Consider the following 15,634-nt stretch of genomic DNA (forward strand, 5'->3'; position numbering starts at 1 on the left):
CTAATGATATTATTATATAACTCTATTTCTAATGTTATTTTCTCTACATAGTTCTTTGGTCCTTTGTCTTTTAAGCGTATCTAAAACTTTGTACTGTTATCTGTAAGACTTTCAAGATTCCAAGATCCTATCTTGATTTATCTAACCTTTAATGGTGTTTCCCTGAAATAATCATCACTCGGAATTCCGAATGGAGGCTCCGTATTCTTCCGGAACGTTTTACCTCACTATTGCATTACGCTATTGCTAGACTTGGTAACTCAAAGAACATGATAAAAATAAATTTCCACTACGTTTTTATCTTCAGACGGATGCGAAAGTCAAAATAGTAACGAGTAACGAATAATGGTGAACGAATCCCAACACAAACAAATTTTTACCAATGAAAGTAGTTTATTTGCAAAGAATTTTTCAATCAGTTTGCTATAATGGTTGGAAATAAACTAGATTTTACTTCGACTGCTGTGCATAATACATATTATGTTATTATATTCTCATACTTATGAGGTTTTTTTAGCTAAGAAATATAAAAGAATCATAATAATCGTTTATAGGACATCAGAGCAGCACGAAACAAACCGTTTGATTTTTATATAAGTATTATTGAAATAAATATAGATGGTGTAGAATTATATAGAAACTTTATTTAAAAATAGTGAAGTTTTTTGTATAAAATGATGTTCACGAACTTCATTTTCTAGGCATTCTTGAACTGAGATCTCCGTAAAGGTTGGTGCTGGAACCTAAAACAACAGAACTATTATAAATCAGGATTCAAACTTCCATATTTTTTAATTTAAGAACATTTATTTTAAAATTTTTGTTTAGATACATAATAAATAAGTCAACAAACGCATTTATTTAATTTTGTTATTATTTTCTCAAAATTTGTTGTAAGTACTTTAATAATGTTTTCGCTCTCATAGGTTTTTTTATAGAATGATAAAATCTACTTTGTAAGATATATAAACAAAATGAAAGGAAATGAACATCATTAGTCACATAATATGAACTTTACTACATTTACTTTTGTGTAAGTACTTACAAGAAAACCGGAAATTAATATGCGTTTATTTTATTACGAAATGTTAATTATACCAAAAGCACAGAATAAATAACAATCAGAATGCCCGCCCACTCTGAGATGCCGCCTTTGAACTGTGTCAGCACGCGATCGCCATATTTAAAACGGAAAACACAGGCTGGGATTGAGAAATTTGTGACAAGCTACGAGAGAACCGTAATTTAAATTTTAAGAGGTTAATAATTTAGTAAATTTGAAATAATTTAATCTATTCTTCAACTAAAAGTACGACATAAATAGATTGCATATTATGTCTATGGTTGCCGTAAATAAATTAAAGCGTGTTAATTTTTCTATTCCTGGATTAACATATTATACTTGGAATGTACTGAATTAAAATATAGGATAGAAAAAAGATAGATGTTATATACAATACTAGAAATAGATGCATACATATGGATTAGGATTACTTCCGTAGTGAACATAGTCCAAATATTTTTGATAGTGTGAAGTGAACATCACCTAAGATGCAAACCAAGTGTATCGTGTTAAAAAGATCAAAAGCGGTAATTGTAACTGTTACCGCAGTTTAATGCTAAAATATGTTACCGTCTGATTGCTTCATGTTCGATGGCAGCACCTACTGGCGGTTGAATATTGATATAATTTTTTCAAAATAATATATTTTCATTGATTTTAATTAGCAATTCAAAACGTCTATTTTAGGCGGTTTCTCATGTAGCAGACAACATTTTACAATTCGAGTTTATGTCCAACAAACTATTTGAGTAAGATTCTCCTAGATGTCGTGCTCGTCATAAATGCTTTTAAGATGAACACTTATCACAGTACAATGTATATAGATAAAGAATTCTTCGTTTAAGCATTAAACTGCACTTACCGTGTTTTGTGCTAAAAGTCTTCATTTGGAACGTCTTCCGTGTGTGGTAACATTGGCTCTTTCTACGAATCCTCTTCTGTAGATCGAACTTGGTCTTGATATTTCTACGAACGAACTCTCCGGTGCCGCTGTTGTTTCTTGTTTGGTATTCCACTCTACAAAACGTGGCCGAGATGTCTGGAATTGTTGCCGATTAATGGTAGTATCTTCTTCAGTCACAAACTGTGGCAACGATTTTTGAAATCTCCTTGATTCTATGGCGTCATCGTCTAATGTAATAGGCTCTAAATCTATTGTGTAGTTTGTTGAAGGGGTTGTGGTATTCTCGAATGTGAAATTTGTAGGTAAGGGTATTTTAACAAAAAGGACGTCATCCTTATTGTTAGACTGATTCGTTATATGATATTGTACGCTTTTTAGGTCGTTATTTTTTATTACATCTATCAGGTTTTGTATTGCAGAGTATTTTGTATCTGCTGTCATTCTCATCAGTCGGGAGTCTGTCATATTTGGCGGCATTTCTTTGTGTAGATATGATACCGGCCAATGTCGCGGCTGTCCAAGACCTCCTAAAATATAAATATGCTTGTTATATAATATTACAATATTCACCATCCGAATTAGTTTTATGTTATAAAATTTAGTTCTTACCAGAACAATAACCATCTAATGGACATTAATTTTTATAGTATTACGATATCAACACCTTTAATAAAAAACGTAAAGCAAATTTAGAAAATGAAATATACCTAATACAAAAAAGAGGAAGAAAGAAAGCTTAAAAAACTTGGTAATATAAAAGCTTTAATTGGCAAAATAAAAAAAATGTAAAAACTAGCTAGGAAAAGATAATAAATACTGGTACATTAAAACACGTAGTTCATAAGTAACGAAGAGAAATATGAATTATCCTAGGTTATCTATTATCCAAGGAAAAATTGCCGTCGAGAAAGGACGAAAGGACCGGGAAGAAGAAGAATCTCGTGCCTTAATAATTTTCTGAGTAGTTTGAAATAACGTCAACGGCGTTGCTTGAAGTCCGAATTGCATTGATTATAGTCAACGATTTATATTTTACCAAGTAACTAAAAGTCACATAGATTTTTCATCTAATTCTGCGTACAAATAAAGCTAGAAGAGGAATATGCATTTGGAAGAGTCTAAAAATAGCATATTGTAAAAAGGGTCTACTGATGGAGAGGTGAAGTACTTTAAGTAGTAGTCGCTTACCTGGCTTCGGAGGTTCTAAGAATTCCTCATCAAATATCATTTCGTATTGATCAAGACTTGGCCTAGGAGGTGGTAGTGGGTTTTGCGATGGTAACCTATCGGGTCTAAAGAGTGGAGGCCTCCAAGGCCGACTTTGGCCAGGCGGCAGATATTTTCCATCGTCTATTCTATCTGTATTATGTATATAAGGATAATATCTATCGTTACATCTTCGCCATTGTGTCCTGTCTGGTCCAACATAACACCTTAAATATAAAAGAAATATATTAAAATGAAATTTTTATTGATTATAAGGTATTTAATTCGATAATTGATGGGCGTGCAAAAGGAAGCATGACGGTCGCATATTTCACGAAATTTACATCGAATGAAAAATCTGAAAAACACGCGTTCAAAATTTTTTAAAAACCCAATTGAATGACACCAAACAGAACCCCTTACACCATCCGACAACTTTAAAATCTTAAATAGGAACCCTCATTTTTATTGCAGATTCGGATTGATTTATTCAAAAATATGTAAGTAACTTTTATTCGGGACGTTTGGTGAAATTATGGAAAAATTTATCGAACAACATCAAACACGACCCCCATCCCATCTCTAAGGATGGGGTCGGGGCAACTGTGAAATCTTAAATGGAACCATAATTTTTTACTGCATATTCGGATTCAGTACCATAAAGTTTAGTTTGAAACTTCTGATCTGTATTTGTTTTTCTGTGAGACCAGTGCCAATTATCAAAAAATAGAATCAAAAATATTCAGTTAAAACTTGTTTACTTTTTCACTTGGAATCGTAATCTGCAATAAAAAAATGTAGTTTTTCATTTAAGATTTCTTAATTTCCCCCTGCCCCACCGCCAGGTATATCACACTCCTCCCCCTCTGCGATTGCTGCGATCAAATCTATAAAATCTATAAATATATAAATTATCAGAATTATTTTGTGTTAGCCAAGTTTCGGTTATTAGCATTATTTTAGGTTTTAAAACCTGAATGCAACATAAAAGTTCATTTGATTAAGAATTTAGTGTCGCTAAATTGGTATAAAAGCAGAGCCAGTCGCAAAAGTCAGTTTTTTTATTATCATTCTCGAAAATTAGTAATTCTTGGTATACCACGTATTTAATTTATTTTTAAATTTTGCTCTCAGTTTTCTTTTCTAGTCTCTAACTCAGATCGCAATTCTTTTAAAAAATAATTTTCATGTGTTATCATGAACAATGTCGCTTTACATTTTATTGTGTGTAATATTTCTTCAAAAAATTTTTTCTCTTGACCTTTTTTAGTTTGAATATTGCCTGCAGATTCTGGTACTCCTCTGACAAAAACATTGCCAGTAGATGATAATTTAATTTCTAGATCTTTGGATTTCGTTGTAATTTCAGCAACCTTTCCATCTATTTGACTACTTTTTAATTGTAAATCGTCATTATCATTATCGCGATCATCAACACGTAGTTCGGTGCATGCCAGGTGAATCCCATTTTTTCAGACATCACATTGTAGGGCAGAACGGTTTACGGTCGTCGATTGATTTCGCACGGTTAGCGTAGGTCTGACCCATGTTGGCATGGTGGGAGTGATAATAAATGTCTTCTTCTTCTTCTTCTTTTTATGTAGACATGACTGTCTGTTTTTCCATGTGATTCCAGTAAGTTGTCGTTCCAATCGTTTTCGTGGTCTTCCTATTGATCGTCTTCCTATTGAGGAACCGTCTCTTGCCTTCATTCGGCTTATATGATCGTTCCATTCTACTGTTCTATTTCTTACCCAGTCCTTGATGTTCTCCACTTTGCATCTACGTCATATATCTGTGTTTCTAGCTCTGTCCCATAGTGTTTTATCAACAATTTTTCTAAGTGTTTTCATCTCTGCTATTTATTTTTGTCTTCCCTGTGTCAGATCGTCTTTCTGCCGCGTATGTCATTATTGATCTGATGACTGTTTTGTAAATTCTGCCTTTCATTTCTTTCTCGATATTTTTATTTCTCCATATTTTTTCAATTTAGGCAACCTGCGGCTCTATTTGCTCTATTCACTTCACTTATAATAAATGTAAACAGAAAAATATATCTGACCTTGCAATACTATGAATTTAGTTAGCAAACAGGTCTGGATGCACATTCATGAGCCACATTCACCAAACAGTATGAAAAACATTTAACTTTTGTGCACTACTGTGCAGAAAATTTAATTTCAGAAAGTTTACTACTGCTAATTCCAAAACTACACAGACTATCAAAATAAGGTGTCTACCTTTTAACAGGTGAACGTATATGTTCAGCTGTATATTGATAATATTTTATACCTGGAAAGATTATGTAGTTACCCATATTATTTGTTTATTAAAATTATTGCAATATTTGAGAAGAGAAAATTTATAAAATAATTTTAGAATTCTTCCTCACGTGTTTATGACATTACGTTGGGTATTATAGGTGTCATAAAAACTGTGCTATCAATAATTTTCAAATGAAGTATAACGATTTTTTTGTGTGTAATACACTTAAGCGTGAATAGTAATTTTTGTTTAATGTCTTTTTAAGATTTTGTATTATTATAAATATCTTATACACTTACCATAGGTAAGGGTATCCATTGGAAGCACCACACTGATGATCCGGTCGACAACAGTAATCCCAAGCACCATGTTCACCACCTTCAATTTCGCAGAACCAAAATCCAGTACGTACGTTTTCTTTACACAAAGCTCCTCGTTTGCATGGCCATCCGTTCACACTGTAAACACGCCACGTGTCAAGGGCCTGAGAAAAGTCTAAAAGAAGATGAGATTATAATCAGATTTTCGAATTTTATCTTTGGAGCGCCACGCCAGTGTAGTGGACGATAGCTATGATACTTCATTATCATTGATTATCACTTTAAAAAGAGTTTCGGTTGTTTGTGTATTCTAATATCGTAAGTTTTTAAGTCACGAAATTCTTTTAGTTTCTGGATCTTCCTTTTGTAGTATATTTATCTGCATAACTAGATGTTGCAAGTAATCAGGATATTCAGGATATAGTAACATTATACATGAAATTAAGGATATCGAACGCATCATTTATTTCTGACGATATTGCACCCAGATATAGACCTAAAGTACTTTTCCAAGTAGATATTTGCCGAGGAGAGGGATGGTGAAGAGAGGGATGGTGACGAGAAACCACTTTACCCAGACTGCAGAGATATCCCTAATACACAGACGGGTCTAAAACTGTAGAAAGGTTGGGTGCAGGTATATTCAGTAGTGGTGAAAGTTTACATTTCTATTTCCCTAGGAGAATATACCTCTGTATTTCAGACAGAGAGTTTTGCACTCTTTTAGTGTGCAAGAGAAATTAACATGAAGGCTTTCGAACGTAAGAGGATCAATATATGTACAGACAACCAAGCAGTTATGGTCGCTTTTTTAAGCCCTAAGGTGGGCCCAGGGCTAGTGTGGGAATGCCAAGAGAAACTCTACAGGCTGACAGAACATAATAATGTCACACTGGTATGGGTTTAAGGTTACCGGGAATATACTGCAATGAAAGAGCTGAAGCATTTGCCAGAGCCCGCCGTGGGAGTACAAAATGCATCGTCTGCGACCGGAAAAAAGCCTGGATCCGAAGGCAACATAACTCTCACTGGTATTGAATAAAACAAGTTACATTTCCGTAAATGCTTTACTACGTGGGAAAAATACGTTATTTTTCTTGCTGTAATGGTCTTTGTAATTATTTTAACTTGTTTTATTCTAATTATCGTCGTTTCAATGTATACCCAAACATTACGCGATATTATTTTGTAGCACCCTAATTCAAAAACTTAGTGGAAAGGTGGTTCCAACCATTATTTCTTTTGCATCTTAATTAAGCTATGTAGCAAATTCTTTAAAGTGCTTGACTATTAACTTGTAGGCTGTCATTTATATAATTTGTCCAATTAATGTCTATTCTTTAACGTCGTATATAATAATTATTAGAGAGCATGTTTAGTATTTTATCACCTGGTATTGAATATTTTAAATTATGTTTTTAAGAAAAGTCTCAAATAAGTAAATCAACTGGAAGGATATCAACGGAACGAGACCCACGAAAACTTTTGTCAAACAATCTGATGAATCGAGAAATAATCTGATGAATAAACAGGCAATTATGCCCTACAAGATAAAGAAGAAGAAGAAGATCTACAGAAAAATGTTTTTGATTTCAGGAACTTTGATCTTATATGCCGTTATTTCTATTTCTTATTTATTTTAAGAATAATATAAAAGGGCGAGAATAAAAATATTCTTCGGCGAGCTCAGGATGATGGACAATACGGAGATCTATTTTATTTTACTTTACTTTTGCGACGACTAATTATAATTGAAGGGTTTGGTTCAAAAACCGGTCAAAGACCATTTTTGTCGAAATTGAATTTATCGCAATTCTTGCCTTCAAAAATACCTCCGCACAGTTTGGAGCAAAACCCGTACACGTATTGTGTAAAAAACTCAATGTAGAATAACGTGGATGGTTATTGCACGAAAAATGTTAATAGCATAGTCCTTAGGATCGATGGTACTGAGATCAATAATCAGCCATGTGATTTACATGACCGGTTTTTGCGCCCAAGGCTGAGGAAGTTCTAACCTCACATTTTCCTCGTTTTTAAAGTGCAGTGTGTATATCGCTCCGCGAAAATGGCTAGTTTTACTGAGTTTTCTGGTGAAAGTGATCCATACCATGATTCCGATAATAGCGATGCTGACCCACATTATGTAATGGAAGAAGAAAGTGGCAACAAAAGACGCAAAAAGTATGCTTTAAACAAAGGTAACAAAAAATAACAATAACACTTAATAATACACTTAATTCTAACGTTAGTTAATTATGTAGTATTATAAATCGTTATATATTAAAAAAAAATTAATATCTTACAATCTCTATCAATCGGTCCTCCTGATATGTGATTGGTGTGGACGGGATCGTTAGCCAGTAACACGCAATCGGGATTGTAGTTGTCCCAAGCAAATAGCAATGCATTCGGGTCGTAGACGTAATCTAATTTCGCCAATAAATCTCTTTGATAAATGTCAGAGAGATAACAGTTTGGTACATTGCGTGAACCCTTGGACCTATAATAAGAAACAAGTAGATATAGGTATATAAAAAACTACCAATCAGTTCAATTCAACTATTACACATATTATTATACAAATCAAGTAATGTGAATTAATTTTTTAACTGAGGTTATTGTTACTAATTATTTTTAATTTCTCAAAACGCTAGTAAAAACGTACATTATAATATTATGTGGCATTGAAAATGCAATATTCGTAAAAACGTTTTTACATACGTTTACATTACCTACATTTTTGGGCCAATAGAAAAAATATGTTTTATTATTAATTAATATGTTAATTATGACTTTAAGCCAAAAGATCTGATCTTGCAATAAACTGATGATAGGGGAGTCGTCTTTCCTGATAGAGATAACCATTCTTGATAACCATTGCTCATACCGAAAGGTGAAAAATAGATATTTAATGGAATTTAACCGCATGAGATGTTACTCTCAGTCTATAGTTCTTCGAACAGTCCCAGTACCTCTTCAACGTTGTTAACTTTACTCTGCTATAGATTTCGTGAACATTATGATTGGCGAGTCGACGGGGAAACTACTTTTGTCTAAAAATACCATTAGTTGCCATACCCAATACCCAATTTGGATTGCAGCTCGATATGGTCACAGATAGTAATAGGTAAGCATACTTGATTTGTTACGTACGGTTCTTAGACGGTAATTTAATTGTAAAAGTATTACAGGAAGTTCAATGGCTCAGGATTTATTCGAGCTTCTGAATATATTTATGTTTTTGTACTGATGGTGGTCGTTCGATGTCCGGCTCTTATGGACGATTTCAGGCACCTTCCTAGAATTGGCAGGATGGACAATGAGCTAAGGGTGACAGCTCCCTGGGAGGATGCACAATGGGTCAATTGTGGCCTAAGTGCTGTGAAACTTAACTCGCCCTCCCTACTCTACAGATACAGACAGATGGTGTATATTACATACAAAGATTTTAGCGAGTAACAAATTAACGTAGAGTCGTAAATGAGTTTTATAGTAATACATATGCGCATGCGCAATTTTTGCTCAGCTATCTTTTTTGACTTAACAGCAGCTAGTTAAAAACTTGGGTTAACTTTCCACTAACCATTTTGACCAAGTACCTAAATTAAATAAAATCTTTCGTCAAGAGATTTTATGGGATAAATACATTATAAATATAAATACATCCATAAATAATTTATCTCGTTTATCAGTTTAAATGGGAAAACCCGAAATACTAAACCTAATAAGCAAACAAGTGCCAATTGTATAATATTACAATTTACCTTCTTTCCGATTTCCTTTGGCTTAGATAAGACCATTTAAAAAAGCAACAGAAAATTTTCTTATATAAAAGATACCAAAAGAAGGTTTTAAGGAGTTTTATGGAATGACACTTTTTTACATCTTTTAAGAGAAGAAGGAAAATCTGCATACAGACACCTGTGACTCAGCCAGGTAGTGTTGGGTTCTTAATACCCTAAAGAGGTTGTGCCAGGACGAGATGCCCGAGACGGTCGGCGTTTAACTAAAAACCTCTCCTCTGTCACTCCAGACATCAGGATGGAAGGGATGGTTAAGGCAAAATACCTCTCTTGATGCCCTGCTATCCCCCGATTTCCATTATTTCTCCCACATATTCATCAGGAAAACTACACCCACACGAACCATCAAGACCATCAGACTTTCAGTGAGAACTGTAGGTCTTTCAAAGACCCCTGCTTTAGTGAGACTGTTACTTGCTCGTTTCAAAATTCTGTTGCGAGTTCCGTCTCCTCTCGTTCGTTTGAAGAGAGCAGCTCCCTGATAAATTTGTGGATCCGTGTCCACCGCCACTCATCCCTCATCATTTTTTCCACCATTTCTCTCACGGAATCAAACATTCTACAGTTACACTCTCTTACAGAATGTTACAAACGATAAGGTATATATTAATTGTGGTGAATTCCTTAATTTAGAGAATATACTTACCAGAAACTAAATGACATGCATTGAAACAGTGACTTCAACCTCGCTCTTGTACATTCCTCTTTACATTCCAATTCTGAAGATACATGTAGTGATTTTTTAATAGCTTGTGGTAGCAGTCGAGCTGGTGAACCAAATCCAATGTAACAAACTAAAAAATTAAGAATTGACATACATATTAAAAATTCTGTGTTGTCTTTCTAGAGACGATTTACGTATTTATATATTTATTTATATCTGGAAATGTGATCTTAGGTTAGGTGGTGTTAGGTTAGGTATCTATTACTACAGACTAAGTTTCTGGAAAGACCATTTTATAATTATTTTCACTTACGTTGATCGGGGTTTAGTTGTTTGGGCTGATTGTCGAGATGACCTCTAATGCCAAAGTGACCAGTTTCGCAACCATGACCAAAACTGCCCCTCTCGTAAACTTCAAATCCTGGTTCAGGTTCAAAATGAGCTCTGGGGTCTAGCTCATAATATGGCCAATCCGTTAACTGGCAGTTATCAATTGAGCCTCTAATTATGGGTGGACCGTATCTAAAATAAATGATACCATGATAAATTTGATTTTTATAATGTACCAAGTATATTAAATACGTTAAATAAAATGAGAATACAGTATGGATGGAAAAAATTCGAGACAACATCACACAAGTATACAATATACCAACAGTCGAAGAAAGATGGGATAACATAAAGAATGGTATCATCGATACAGCAACGCAAAGTGAAACTGTCACCCATTATAAAAAGCAAGCGTGGATGAAAGATGAAATAATCGAAATGATGGACGAAAGAAGACAGCTTAAAAATAGAAATAACTCAGAGTATAAACGAAAGCATAATCTGATTCGAAGAAAAATCAGGGAAGCCAAAGAGTTATGGATGCGAGCAAAATGTAAGTAATTAGAAGAATTGCAACGAAAACATGACAAATTTAACACACATAAGAAAATAAAAGAAGTTACAGTACACAAAAGAAATACACCCATAACATTAACGAATAATGAAGGTCATGCACTATCCCTAGAAGACGAAGTAATGGAGGAATGGGAAAACTACATTAAAGCATTATTTAAGGATGATTGAGGATCACTACCTAACTTAAGTGCAAATACAGGACCATCAATTTTAAACGCTGAAGTGGAAAAAGCCACGCACCAAGCCAAAAACAACAAAGCCAGTGGACCAGATCAAATATACAGCGAATGGCTAAAATTACTCTAAAATGACAATATAAAAGAACTGACTGTACTTTTCAATCAAATATATGATACCAGTGAAATTCCATCGGACTGGCTAAAATCGATCTTTATTCCTCTACCTAAGAAACCAAAAAAATACTGTTGCATATTCTTCTAAACCGAATTAACAACAAGTGCGAAGAAATAATTAGTCAAGAGCAGTTCGGGTTCCGGAGATGCCTTGGAACTAGCGAAGCACTATTTTCTATGCAAACACTCCTTCAACGATGTTGGGAGGTAAGAAAACCCGTATATATGTGCTTCATTGATTTTGAAAAGGCATTTGATCGCGTTAAGCATACCAGACTAATTACCGCCTTGCAGAGCATCCAACTAGATGAGAAAGACATCAAACTTATTGCCAAACTTTACTGGAACCAAACAGCCATTATTAATACCAACAACAGAGAATCAAAGCCAATCAGTATTGAACGAGGCGTAAGACAAGGCTGTATACTATCTCCCATCTTCTTTAACGTGTATTCTGAGAATATATTTAGGGAAGCTTTAAAAGATCAAAAAGGAATTATCATAGGAGGAGAAATAATTAACAATATACGGTAAGCCGACGATACTGTGATTCTAGCTGAAAACATCGACGATCTGCAGGAGCTAATCAATAGAGTTGACATGGAATGCACAAATTGGGGACTGTCGATAAATATCGATAAAACTAAATACATGGTGACCAGTAAAGTGGATATCGGCGCAACCCAACTGATATTAAACCAACAACCGCTGCAGAGAGTTCAGAGATTCAAATACCTTGGATGTTGGATTACCCAAATTCTAGATCCATCCTTCGAAATTCGATGTAGAATTGAACAGGCAAGAAACTCATTTCAAAAATTCAAGCCTCTATTATCCAATAACTCATTAAATTTGAAAATCCGTGAAAAGTTTACAAGATGTTACGTGTGGTCTGTACTTTTGTATGGATGTGAAACGGACTTTAAACGCCGATATCATGAATAAAATCGAGACATTTGAGATGTGGTTGTATCGAAGGATACTAAAAATTTCATGGACTAGCAGAACTAGAAACGAAGAAGTTCTTCGAAGAATGGGACATCAACGAACTCTATTAAATATTATTAAGAGGCGTAAACTAGAATATCTTGGACATATAATCAGAGGACCAAGATATGAGTTCCTTCGGCTAATTTTCAACGGTAAAATCTAAGGAAAGAAATGGATAGGACGGTAGAAACTCTCTTGGTTGAGGAATTTGCGGCAGTGGACAGGTTTGACAGCGGACCAATTGCTACACGTAGCGCAAGACCGAGATCAGTATAAAAATATTATAAGCATGGTAGTCGCCGACGTTCCGTAGGGATATGGCACTCTAAGAAGAAGAAGAAAGTATGGATGTTAGTTTACAGTATTAATAAACAGTACTTTTGCTTGAACCTGTAAAAATTGACAGTGTTATTTGATAAACATTGACGTTAGCTTTGGTTAGGTACACTAAAATGTTTACAAGTTACATGTACAAAAATGTTATCTACTGAAGAAACCGTTTATAATTGAGTTATAGATAGACAAAATAGTCCAAACATATTAAGGTTTTTGTTTAGCAAAGCAATTCGATAAATACGCACCAAGTAATGTTAGTGTACGGAACATTACAATCAAACTGCAAGTGTGCTAGTACACCAAGGAAAAGGTTAAGATGGACGAAGAAAATCAGTGGATATCAACAAAAATCGCGAACGGATATTTAACCAAATGTTGTACGCCGTAGTCAATGAAGATCTACTAAAGTACTAAATATGAATAGATAGAACTTTTCTGAAGTTACAAATTACTTTACAAACTACGTTCCAAACAAGTTACCATTCATGTGTTATTCAGACGACCCGCAATCGGGAATGGGTGATTTGCTGCTAGTTGAATACTATTGTATAATATTTGCAATTTGTATCAAATAATACAACAACAATGAAACAATACAATCATTTGTACAGCACACACTACAAGAACCTTTCTGCGAGACACTTTTGGGTCAGATTTCACATATCACCGATTTTTCATTTCTATTTCACTTTCTGGACTTTACATCATGCAACTATTTTGTGGTAAGTACACACAAACTATACGGGACAGCAGTGGCGGCTGGTGTGGTAAAATTTTGGGTAGGCCAAGCCAGCAAATTACATATAGCTATGTGTAATCAGTGGCGGGTCCAGAGGGAGGGGTCACGGGGTCATGACCCCCCCCCTAAAAATATTTGAAAACCCACTTATCCTATTGGTGGTAAGACTAAAAGTGACCTTACATCAGAGAAAAGTAATCACCCTCAAGATCCATGACCTCCCCAAAAAAAAATTCTGTAGCCGCCAGTGTGTGTAATACATATTTTTTTTTTGTGAGAGTGGGAATCTTTTTTTTCGAACTTTACGATTTTTTTTAAATTTATTTGGGCAACCGTGCACTTGTTTGCAATTGTGTTGTTTGTTTAAAAATATGTTACAATTGTAGATTATGTTACATATTTTTTTATCACAATTTAAAAGAAAATTTATATTACAATTCGATAATTACGTTACAAGTGACAACGATGATCGGCGTAGGCCCGATCGTCGGGTGCCTAAACAGCAAGCATAAACACGACAATATAAATCGTTGTCCGGCAAGCTGCTTACCTTCAAACGCTTTTTGTACGGGGATCTTATGTGAACTGGGTCGGCCAGTTCCGATTGGGCCTATTAATGATATTTAAAATGCCTGAATACGATTCGATGCTTTCTGTGGTAATATAATAACATAGTTGTTTTAACGGACGCTAATGTATTAAGTAATTCAGTACATTTAAAAGTTATTTACACGCATTAACATAATGTTTGAATATATGTTTTTCAATTTTAAAGCTCTTAAAATTATTAGGTAGGCCTGGCCTATCCTTCTTCTTCTTCACGTGTCATCTCCGCGACGGAGGTTGGCAATCATCATGGCTATTCTGATCTTAGATGCTGCTGCTCTGAATAGTTCAATTGATGTGCATCCGTACCATTCCCTCAAGTTACGCAACCATGAGATTCTTCTTCTTCCTACACTTCTCTTGCCCTGGATTTTCCCTTGTATAATCAATTGAAGTAGCCTATCCTGCCTACCCCCAAAAGCCGCCACTGCGGGACAGTTATTTCGCGTACCCGGACAGTTGTTTCGCTTCTGTCCTATCTACTAAAATCGTTTCTATACACATTTTATTCCACATTTCTTAATTTCTGACACGGTCTAATAATGTAACTTAACAATATTTTCTATAAAACTGTTTTAAATGTAATAATTTTTTTTTGTTCTCTTCTGATAATGTCCACCCTTCTCCTCCGTATGTTGCAGTGCTTTCTACCAACGATCTGAATAACTTTTTCTTCGATTAATTTGACAAACTTTTATTATGTATTGGGAAAAGTAACTTTCTTGTTATAGCTTTAATTCTTCCTATTTTCATTTAACTGAAATCCTTAGTATCAGTAATCCTCTTAAGTGGGCAGAAATATTTACAGAGATGTATGTATTTCTGCCCACTTCTGGGGAGAATTTTTTTCTGTATGTGTGAATTCTTGTTATTGTCAGAGATATTTATTAGTGAAAAGCCTAACTTTATAAGTTGCGTAATATAGGCGCTATAAAACAAAAACGGAATTTGTCGATCAGCCCACTGTATCTCGAGCCGACGACGCCGGCGTGAAGGGTCAAGAGTAAAACACACTGCTTATTATCCATTGAGTTAGAATCTAGATTCTAACTCGATGATATTATCGTATCGCGAAAAGGAATTGCTTCTGTTTACACTTGTTGTTACGCTAGGTGAGGTGTAATTCTAATTTTAGTAATAAATGACATATATTAGTACAATATTTCGAAGTTCGTGCTAATGTGCAGATATTTTAAAATATAAAATATAAAAAATTTTTATTTTTTTTTACAATAAGTTACTTACCTATAGCTATATGCTCGGCACGTAAATTTGGTAGATGTCAAACATTCCACTTGACAATCTACAATAGAATTTGCCTTCAATGAGTCTCTAACAATTTTTTGATGTAACCGTTCACCACTCCTGACTCGCCAAAAGCAATCTAAAAAGTTATTAGATTTTTAATGAAATTTATTTTTGTTATATACAGTAATCATGCAAATATCAGGAATAAATTCATTATTTCAGAATCGG

General features: G+C 34.4%; 1 protein-coding gene across 1 annotated transcript in view; it reads right to left on the bottom strand.

The window, feature by feature from the left end:
* Positions 1 to 624: 624 nt before the first annotated feature.
* Positions 625 to 15,634, bottom strand: part of LOC140434458 (uncharacterized) — a 106,920-nt gene continuing 91,910 nt past the window's right edge. Inside the window, exons 11-18 of the mRNA XM_072522726.1 lie at positions 15,404 to 15,542; positions 10,542 to 10,750; positions 10,211 to 10,358; positions 8,065 to 8,261; positions 5,738 to 5,933; positions 3,156 to 3,400; positions 1,926 to 2,494; positions 625 to 743 (exon numbers count right to left, since the gene is read on the bottom strand). Of these exons, the coding sequence (XP_072378827.1) occupies positions 1,947 to 2,494; positions 3,156 to 3,400; positions 5,738 to 5,933; positions 8,065 to 8,261; positions 10,211 to 10,358; positions 10,542 to 10,750; positions 15,404 to 15,542 (1,682 nt within the window). The 3' untranslated portion in view covers positions 625 to 743; positions 1,926 to 1,946. The remainder of the gene's footprint in view (positions 744 to 1,925; positions 2,495 to 3,155; positions 3,401 to 5,737; positions 5,934 to 8,064; positions 8,262 to 10,210; positions 10,359 to 10,541; positions 10,751 to 15,403; positions 15,543 to 15,634) is intronic.

Source organism: Diabrotica undecimpunctata, chromosome 2 (assembly GCF_040954645.1).
Source record: "Diabrotica undecimpunctata isolate CICGRU chromosome 2, icDiaUnde3, whole genome shotgun sequence".
Lineage (NCBI taxonomy): Eukaryota > Metazoa > Arthropoda > Insecta > Coleoptera > Chrysomelidae > Diabrotica > Diabrotica undecimpunctata.